The sequence below is a fragment of the Sceloporus undulatus genome, chromosome 3 (genome assembly GCF_019175285.1).
Source record: "Sceloporus undulatus isolate JIND9_A2432 ecotype Alabama chromosome 3, SceUnd_v1.1, whole genome shotgun sequence".
Taxonomy (NCBI): Eukaryota; Metazoa; Chordata; class Lepidosauria; order Squamata; family Phrynosomatidae; genus Sceloporus; species Sceloporus undulatus.
The window spans coordinates 2,945,892-2,956,642 of NC_056524.1; the positions used below are offsets into that span (position 1 = coordinate 2,945,892).

General features: G+C 46.1%; 1 protein-coding gene across 5 annotated transcripts in view; it reads right to left on the bottom strand.

Moving 5' to 3' along the window:
• ARRB1 (arrestin beta 1) overlaps window positions 1-10,751 on the bottom strand; it is a 171,521-nt gene that overhangs the window by 66,080 nt on the left and 94,690 nt on the right. Inside the window, exon 1 of one of the 5 annotated variants that reach the window (XM_042459399.1) lies at window positions 2,060-2,173. The exons of the other annotated variants lie outside the window; for them this stretch is intronic. Coding sequence (XP_042315333.1) covers window positions 2,060-2,082 — 23 coding nt within the window. The 5' untranslated portion in view covers window positions 2,083-2,173. Of the gene's footprint in view, window positions 1-2,059; window positions 2,174-10,751 lie in introns of those variants that run through there. 5 annotated transcript variants of the gene reach the window in all.

The window sequence follows — 10,751 nt, forward strand, 5'->3', positions numbered from 1 at the left end:
AATGGGAATGTATTTCCATCCAGAATTGGCTTTCCAACAAATGGCTAGATCTAATTCAATGTGTTTACTCTTCTTCCAAAAAAAGCAAAACCGTTGTGGACACTGTCTTCAAGGGAAACATTATTCAACTAAAAAATATAACTCTTTCCTCTCTCTCTCTCTCTCTCTCAAAATATCATATATATATATATATATATATATTCACCTATATATATGAAAGGATGATGCTCTAGATAGATACTTCCAATCCAGCCCTGACTTTTTAAAAAGAAAAAGACATTCCAGTTCCTCCTCCAGCGGCAAGTAGTAATAATCTGGTTTGACACCACTAACGGCCACAGCTTTCAGCGGAATTCTGGGAATGTTAGCTTGTCGTGGCACCAGAGCAAAGCTCAGAAACAATACCCATTCCAGAATTCCACAACATTGAGCCATGGTTGTAAAGTGTGTCAAACTGGATTATTTCGCAGTGCAGATGCAGCCTTGGAAACCCTGATCCCGGCCTCCTCTTCCCAAACGTTTTCATGTTAAAATCCACACATGCATTGACTTAATAAATGTGAATGTACATGAAAGTGTGAATGAAAATATGCACACTAAACAAAACAAAATATTTTTACGCACATGCTACATTGAATGGGGGGAAGACATCCATATGTAAAGGGAGGGTCCAAGGATAAAAGGTTTAGGTTGGTACCACTGGGATAAATGAGCCCCTTCAAGCAGAAAGATTGCCTGTTCATTAACAAACGAGACCTTTAAAAATGTTTCCAAGAGGTGTGATGACAAATAGGACTAGAACAGCATTACTGACGTCACTGGCGCTGTGCAATAGACCCTTTGATACCAGATTAAACCAACACCATACTCATCCGTTTAGTCTGCTGTTGCCACTATAAGCCTTGGAGGAGAAATTCACTTGGCAGCTAAAAATTTTTTTTCAAAGCCCCAGAAAAATTAAAAGAAGAAATACATTCTTTCCCCCCGTTTGAACTTGTTTTTGCCATCCGTGATTTTACTGGCGTTGTCCAATAGACCCCTGTGATCCATTCAGTTTAGCTCTGGAAGCTGCCCTTCTTAAGCTTGGAGAGGAGATTTTGTTTGGAGCTGAAAAAGTTTAAAAAGGCCCCCGAAAAATTAAAAGGAAAAAAAATACATTTCTTTCCCTACAGTTGGGTTTGTTGTTTTCCCATCAGTGATGCCACCGACACTGTCCAATAGACCCCTGTGATACCAGACTAGACCAACGCCACACTCCATAAGTTAGTTTCTTAAGCTTTGGAGAGAGAGAGTTCACTTGGCAGCTAAAATGATTTCATAAAGCCACAGGAAAATTAAAAGAAGAAATGCCTTTCTTTCGCAACAGTTGAACTTGTTTGCCATCGGTAATGTCACTGACACTGTCCAACAGACCCCTTTGATACCAACTAGACCAACACTATACCATCCATTTGTTCTCCACTAGTTGCGCTTACACTTTGGAAGAGACTTCATTTGGCAGCTAGAAAGGTTTTACAAAGCCCCAAGAAAATAAAAAGAGAGATGCATTTCTTTCCCGCATTTAGATTTGTTGTTTGCCCCCATCATGTTACTAGCACTGTCAATAGACCCCTGTGACACAAATTAGATCAACACCACAACCATTCAGTTTTGCACCACGACTTGCACTTCTTAAGCTTTGAAGGCGAGAGCTTACTTGAGGGCTAGAAAGGTTTTACAAGTCCCAGAAGAACAAATAAGAGAAAATGTACAAATATATTTCTGCGGTCCCTCTGGTTGGATTCTGGACTCACCAGGCCCAATCTTTTTAATTTCTCCTAGAGTTACAGGGGAAAGAAAGCCTCTTTCAGCACTTGATCAGAAACGGTTGTGCAACAGGAAAGCTAAGCTAAATCTTCCTCGACATAACTCAAGGATTTCCTTTTTTCAAAGCCAGCTGCTGTGGAAATGTTATCATCCGGACCAGAGTAAGTGGTCCCCCACAGAGGGAAATGTCTTTGATTCACACTGGATTTTAGTCGCCGAACCCTTGTGAACCTCTCCCCATGCAACCCCTTACCGCTTGGTAACCTCTTCCATCATCCTGCTACTGGAGAGTCCATTGATGTCTCTGAACCCACCAGGGGACTGCCGGCTGAGTCTCCCTGGGCCCCCTCATCTCCCCCAGGGCTGGCAGCCGAGAGGGGATGAGCTTTGCTGGCAAGCAAAGCCAGAGAGCGTCTCCTTCTCTCCGTCTCAAGAGTGCTTGGCTCAGTCTGCCAGGAACCCTGTGACTGGAACGTCGAGGACTATTGTTCCTTCCCAACCGAACTCACCATTCCCTCCCCTCCCTGCTGCTTCTCTCTGTGCCGAAAGCACTGGAGCCACACAGAATGGAACATGCAAGCAAGCAACCTTTGTGTTTTTCCCAAGACAGGGCGTTCAGATCCTTTCCTGAGCTTCAAAGAGCTCACAAAGGAAATCCCGTGTTATACATGGCCAGATGCTTCCCGTAAAAAACACACACCGTGCACACACACACACACACGCACTAACAACCGAACGCTGGCCAAAGATGCGTCAGATTGCTTCAGATGGGGAAGGCAGTGCTTTGCTCTGGCATGTTATTGTCCACGTACATTCTCTCTCTCCCTCTGTTTTCCCCAGCTAGGGCTATCACTAAAGAGGTGCAGGGGGATGTGACCAGCACCAGGTGACACTCTAAGCCGGGGTGGGGGGCAGGGGGGCACCACAAGTCAACCTTGCACCCATTCACCAGGGGTGTCACTAGGGGGTGCTGGGATACAGACACACCGGGTGACACTGAAAGAGGGGTGACACCACAAGCCAACCTTGCACCATCACCAGGGTGTCACTAAGGGGGTGCTGGGGATACAGCACACACGGGTGACACGATGAAAGAGGGTGACACCACAAGCCAACCTTGCACCATCACCAGGGGTGTCACTAAGGGGGTGGGGATACAGCACACCCGCAGGTGACACTGAAGGGGGTGACACCACAAGCCAACCCTTGCACCATTCACCAGGGGTGTCACTAAGGGGTGCTGGGGATACAGCACACACCGGGTGACACTGAAAGAGGGATGACCCCACAAGCCAACCTTGCACCATTCACCAGGGGTGTCACTAAGGGGGTGCGTGCAGGGATACAGCACACACCGGGTGACACTGAAAGAGGGTGACACCACAAGCCAACCTTGCACCATTCACCAGGGGTGTCACTAAGGGGTGCTGGGGTACAGCACACACCGGGTGACACTGAAAGAGGGGTGACACCACAAGTCAACCTTGCACCATTCACCAGGGGTGTCACTAAGGGGCGTAGGGATACAGCACACACCGGGTGCACTGAAAGAGGGGTGACACCACAAGCCAACCTTGCACCATTCACCAGGGGTGTCACTAAGGGGTTCTGGGGATACAGCACACACCGGGTGACACTGAAGAGGGGGTGACACCACAAGCCAACCTTGCCACCATCACCCAGGGGTGTCACTAAGGGGGTGCTGGGGATACAGCACACACCGGGTGACACTGAAAGAGGGGAGACACCACAAGCCAACCTTGCACCATCACCAGGGGTGTCACTAAGGGGGTGCTGGGGATACAGCACACCACCGGTGACACTGAAAGCAGGGATGACCCCACAAGCCAACCTTGCACCATTCACCAGGGGTGTCACTAAGGGGGTGCTGGGGTTACAGACACACCAGCCGGGTGACACTGAACAGGGGGTGCCACCACAAGCCAACCTTGCACCATTCACCAGGGTCACTAAGGGGGTGCTGGGGATACAGCACACACCAGGTGACACTGAAAACGGGGATGACCCACAGCCAACCTGCCCCATCACGGGGCATCGCTAGGGTGCGGGGTGCAGCCTGCACCAAGTGACACTCTAGGGGATGATTACTACATTCAACTTGTAGCATTCACCATGGGCATCCCCAGGGGTGGGTGCGGAAGTGCAGCTCAAACCAAGTGACACTCTGAAACACATATGGCCTAGGGGCCGCATCGGCCCTGCCAAAGGAAGATCTCCATAAATAAATATAGACAACAAAGAAATTAAAATGGTTAAAAAGTTCCCCTACTTTGGATCAAAGATTGATTAGAATGGAGACTGCAGTGAAGAAATCAGAAGAAGAGTAGGAATGGGAAATGCAGCCATGAAAGAACCAGACAAATACTAAGCACCAAGATATTCAATTCAGCATTAAGATTGACAAGATATCATAGACTCTGTCACCCTGTACAGAGTGCAAGAGCGGACAGTGAAAAAAGTGAATAGGAAGAAAATAAATGCATGTGATATATCATGGGTGGCCAAGAAGACAAACAAATGGTGTCCATGGAATAGATCAGCTAGAACTCTCCCTGGAAGCCAAGATGACTAAACTGAGGCTGTCCTATTTTGGCCACATCATGAGAAGGCAAACTCATGGAAAAAAACGAGGAATTCTAGGAAAGTAACGGAAGCAGGAAGAGGGAAGACCCAAAAGCACAGATGATAGACTCAGAGCAGAGAGATCCGAGTGGAGGACTTGGAGTGCCTCATCCACCAGGGCCACCTTGAGTCGAGACTGACTCAAGGCCACTAGCAAGAAAATGTCTGGAAAATCAAGTATGTAGCATCTTTGGAAACTACTGTAACTTCTGGAAGGCAGGAGAGAGAAGAGGTTAGTTTCACAGATGGTGGAAGACTTTTGCATAGGATGGCGCTGTAAGGGTCTTCTTCCCTGGTAGGGTAGGCAGTCATCTTCCCATCCCTCCACTCATCCCCAAAAAACCTCTCTGTGGTTCCACCATCACATGCAACACTCTCCCAGCTTTCACGCCTCTCGCACCCGGGTCGTCCCCACTGGGTGATTGTCTTGTGTGATTTCGGCAGATGCCACATGAGGCTCACCAATAAATAGATGCAACACAGCCCATCACATCATTAAACCGCGTTTAACTGGAAGTGAGCCCACACCTCTCAGCTGTATGCCCAAGATAAATGTCAGAGCTCATTACCACCGGAGTCATAGCAACCCTCCTCCGACTGTCCCCAATTCCCCGGATTAACTAATGGATTCAAATGATGAGACAAGAGATTCCACCTAAAAATTGCAAAGAATTTTTCTTTACTGTAAAAGCTGTTCGACAGTGGAATCCATTGCCTTGGAGGGCGATGGTCCTCCTCTTTGAGGGTCTTGGATGGGGACAGTCGTCAGAAGTGCTGCGGTTGTGCCTTCCTCCATGGCATGAACTGCACTAGATAGGATCCCTTTCCAACTCTATGATTCTACAGTCGCCCCATGTCCAGAGATCCTTCTCTCTACAAATTTAAGCAGCTACGGCTTCAAAAGTTAAAATATATTGCTGTTTTGTTGTTAATTGGACCCATGGCAAGCCAGTGGATAAGACATCTCCAAGCCTCCTGCCTCCACTGCTCTGCTCCGTGCCTACAAAATTCATGCCCCTGACCTGCCATGGCTGCCTCCTGTGGAATCTGGGATTTTCAGTTTAGGCATTAAGAATTCTCACTAGAGACATCTTAGGCTCCACTAAACACAAAACCTCAGAATGCCATAGGAGGCAGCCATAGCAGTAAAAGTGGAATAATTGTGCTATAACCATGGATCTAAACAAGCCTTCAATAAAGCTAGGCTAGACGTGTTTACACATCAGCCTTCTTCAGTGGCTAATATTTCAATAATATTTGATTTAATTTAATAACTATACTCTTGTAGTTCTTCCCACCAGACTGAGCCCAACTCATCTGTGTAGAATCCATCTAGAATAGTATAAAAAAGTCCTTGCCTTTAGCTGCTCATGGTTAAAAGGCTATCAAAATGGATTTCCCTGGTCCTCCTGTTCTAGCCTTCTGTCCAGGAGGAATTTCAAATGTCCTCCATTTTGAGCAGACTGAGAGGCATGAATTTGCCTTTATGTAAGTGATTTTAGCTTTTATTTGGTCATGTCCGCCATTGCTCTTGGAGGTCATCATTTTGCAGTTTGGACATCTGGTCACTCTGGGATTGCAAAAAACACACACAGTGCGTCCAAAAGCAAGTCAAGTCTGAGCTTGCATCTACACTGTAGAAATAAGCAGTTTGACCCCACTTTAGCTGCATGCATCCATGCTACACGAAATCTGGGATCTGTACCTTTGCAAGACACTCTTGCAGCAGAGAAGGCTACTAACCTTTAAAACTACAAATCCCAGGACTCTTAGGATGGAGCTACAGCACTTTAAAGTGGAGCATTACTTCCACAGTGTCGACTCACCATGAATCTTCACGAAGCCAAGATAGCTAAAGTGTCGTACTTTGGACATACAAAGGCCCTTGTTATCCACTGGGGTTTGGTTCCAGGACCCACCCACCCCTGGATACCAAATCCATACGCACTCAAGTCCCACTAAATGCCAATGCAGTAGTAAAATGGTTTCCCTATATATAAAACAGCAAAATCAAGGTTTGCTTTTTGGAATTTATATATATATTTTTGGAATATTGTCAATCTGTGGATGCTTGAATCCCATGGATTAAAACAAAAATCCCTGGATATGGAGGCATGACTCCTTAGAAAAGAACGTGATGCTTGTAAAGGTAGAAAGCCAGTAGGAAAAGTGGGGGAGATGGCAATACACCTGTTGAAGCTGATTTGAGAGCAGTTGTCAACCACAGAACAACATTCTCTTGTCAAGAGCATACCTATATAAGACAATGTCTTATGTCCTTAAAGTTCTGGTCCAGGAGCTATCCTCTTTTATCCAACAGCTTCTGTCAGAAATATCTGTTACAGGTCTCCCTTGTCTGAAATGCTTGAGATCAGAACTGTTTTGTATTTCAATTTTTATCAGCCTTGGAACATTTGCCTATCATAATGAGATGTAAGAGTGGGGCCTAGGTCTAAACGTGAAATGCATTTCTGTTTCATGCACACCTATACAAAGATGGACCAGCATGGCTTAGTGTGTTTGAGCACTGGACAGTGACTTAGAGACGAGGGTTTGGATCCCAGCTTAGCAGGGAAACCACCTGGGTGACTTTGGTTAAGCACACTCTCTCAGCCTTGGAGGCAAGGCAAATTCCCCCTGAACAAATCTGCCAAGAAAACCTTTGCCTTAAGGTTGCCGTAAGTCAGAAACGACTTGAAGGCAAACAAAATAATAATAATATAATAAAACATTTATTATCTACCGCTTTTCCATAGATCAAACGGTTAACAAAATACATAAACAAAACAAAGGAGACTGTTACATGAATTACACTAATTAATCAGCCTTTACCTTAACTAAATACATAAGTTAAAACAAACCACATTAACAATAAATAAAATTCTACACTTCCCCAAACTGTCACTATTCTATAGTTAATGCAATACTAACATACCAGATTTAACATTAAAACAATTGAAACATCAAGGAGTCTACTAATAACAAATCCCATCTTTCTAAACACTCAACTCTAGCAACAGTAGGAAGGCCAGGGCTGAGTGGGGAAGCGCGCACTCTGTGCATAGAAGGCCTTTATTACCCACATTTTAATACTTTGTGCACGAAATTAAAATTGCATACATTGAACCTCAGCAGTCTGGGGTTTGAATTCCAGCTTGGCGATGAAGCCCACTGGGTGACCTTGGGCAAGTACACTCTCTCAGCCAGAGAAGGCCATGGCAAATCCACTCTGAAGTACCTTTGCCAGGAAACCCCCCACATAGAGTCGCCATAAGTTGGAATCAACTTGAAGGCACACAACAAAACAACACAGAGAAATGTCAAGGTACTGCACTTAGGGCAGGAAAAAATGAAATGCACAGATATAGGATGGGAGACACATTGCTGAATGAAAGTACATGTGAAAGAGATCTAGGAGTCAAGTAGACCATAAGTTGAAACATGAGTCAACAGTGTATGCGGCAGCTAAAAAGGCCAATGCAAATTCTAGGCTGCATCAATAAAAGTATAGTGTCTCTGATCACGAAGAGAAGTATGTGCCATTATATTCTGCTCTGTCAGGCCCACATGGAATATTGTGTCCCGTTCTGAGCGCCACAATTCCAAAAGGACATTGAGAAACTGGAGCGTGTCCAGGAGGGCGACAAAAATGGTGAAAGGTCTGGAAACCTTGCCCTATGAGGAACGACTCAGGGAGCTGGGGATGTTTAGCCTGAGAAGAGAAGGTAAGGGTGATTGTAGCCCTGTTTAAATATTTGAAAGATGTCACATTAGGAGGGAGCAGCTGTTTTCTGCTGCTCCCGAGAACAGGACCCGGCAATGGATGCAAGCTACAGGAGAAAGAGATTCCACCTCAACATTAGGAAGAACTCTGACAGTAAGGGCTGTTTGACTGTGGAACAGACTCCCCTGGAGTGTAATAGAGGCGGGTTATAGTAGACCGCCGCTTTGAGGGGTCTCCTGCCGGCGCCATTTGCTCCGTGAGGGAGCCACAGCAGCCACCCCGCGCGGCTCCCGCACAGAGCAAAAAATAAGCTCCATTTTGGAGCTTCTTCTTGCACGCGCTCTATGACGTCGCGGAGGCGCCTGGGGGGACTCGCGACTATAGAAGCCGCATGACATCCGGACGCACAGGTCCGATACGTAAAGATGGGGCCCGTATGACAGGGCGCTGCCACTGTACGATGTCTATACCTACTAGGGTTAGGGGGGGGCGGAAGCACCGCCCCTTCCTAAACCTAGTACGTATAGAATACGTACTAAATGGCGGTGTGTAACCCGCGGAGCTCATCTTCTTGGAGGTCTCTTTTAAGAGAGCGCTGCGCAGATTGGCCCATCTGTTGGGGATGCGATCTTGATCTAATGGATTCCTGCACTGGCAGAATGGTGTTGGATCTGGATGGCCTTGGGGTCTCTTCCAAACTCTCTGATTCTACTTAATCAGATTCAGCCAGGGGTAGCCGTGTTGGCCATATACCCATCCATACATTCAAAATCCACCAAACAGGATACCATTATGCACATTGTACACAATGTAGCTTTGAAGTTTGACTGGCTTATCTCAGGCGAGGCATTAGCTGTATGGTTTTTAACACTTTGCGTGATGAAGGAGCTGGTGGGGTTGATGCTTGCAATATGTTATTGGCCATTTTGGTGTTCCATAAAGGTATCACTGCTGATGGTCTTTGGATGTTATTGGATAATCAAATACAGTGTACGCAATGAAGCTGTAACTACACCATGCAAAATGAATTTATATTTTATAGCATTTTTAGCTTTTTGTGCCTATGCCCCCCCCTGAATTTTCTGCATGCCTGCATTTTGCAGTGCCTTGTCCTCCTTTGCAGTGAGGACATCTGGTCACTCTGGCTGCAACACGATTCGCATGTCCTTCTTTCAAAATGACCACAACTAAAAGCACTTGTTCAAAGGTAACCAAATGTCAAAGTCAATTTGATGTCAAACAACGCTGGATTCAGAGCATCATTGCTCTGCCTGGAGCATCTTTCCTATTGTTTGCTAACTGGTCGTGGGTCCCTGAACCAGGACTTATGTGCAACGCAAGTGTTCTGCCCTGAATGATAGGATTCTGCCCAGGAGGTTCAAATCAGTCTCTCATGCACATATCTGAGATCCTCCTGATAGCGAGGGTCAGCAGCCGGCCTTCAGCCATCTCTATCGCCTGCCAACAAACATTCCAAGGAAGTGCCATTACTCTGACTGGTCACCATGGCCTTTGCTTTCCCAAAAGAGGATACATGGCTTGAACACCCAGGACCCAAGTACTTGGGGTTCCTGGGTGTAAGAATCATAGAATCATAGAGTTGGAAGACCGACCTCAGGGGCCATCCAGTCTAACCTCCAGCCATGCAGGAACCTCACAATCAAAGCACCCCCATTGACAGATGCCATCCAGACTCTGTTTAACAAAACCTCCAAAGGAGGAGACTCCACCACACCTCTCAGATAGTGTTTTACTGTCAAACAGCTCTTACAGACAGAAGATGTTCCGCCTAAACATTTAGGGGAAGCTCTTTTCCTTTACTTTGCATTCATGCCTCCAGCCATATGCTGTGGAGCAGAGAACTAGAGAAAGGACCCAGAGTAATGGATGCAAACTACAGGAGAAGAAATTCCAAGCTCACCTAGGATGAACTTCTGATAGTCTGATACCTGAGGCTTAAATAGAGGCTTGATGGCGTGCTGTCCAGCGATGCTGCTAGTAGAGTTCCTGCATGGCAGCAATGGGGTTGTATATATATATATATATATATATTCACCTATATATATGAAAGGATGATGCTCTAGATAGATACTTCCAATCCAGCCCTGACTTTTTAAAAAGAAAAAGACATTCCAGTCCTCCTCTGTTCAAATGGGATAAATCAGTGGATCTCAAATGGTGGAAAGAGATGCCAGGGAGGAACCAGACTTGCTCTGCATCTGCACTGCAGAAATAATTCAGTTTGATGGCCACGGTTCAATGCTATGGGATTCTGGAATGTGTAGTTTGTTGTAGCTTTGCTCTGGTGCCACAGCAAACTACAGTTCCCAGAATTCCACAACATTGAGCTATGGCAGTTAGTGGTGTCAAACCAGATTGTGGATGCAGCGCAAGTAATAATCTGGTTTGACACCACTAACGGCCACAGCTCATTGTTACGGAATTCTGGGAATTGTAGCTTGTCGTGGCACCAGAGCAAAGCTACAACAAACTACACATTCCAGAATCCCATAGCATTGAGCCATGGTTGTTAAAGTGGTGTCAAACTGGATTATTTCTGCAGTGCAGATGCAGCCTC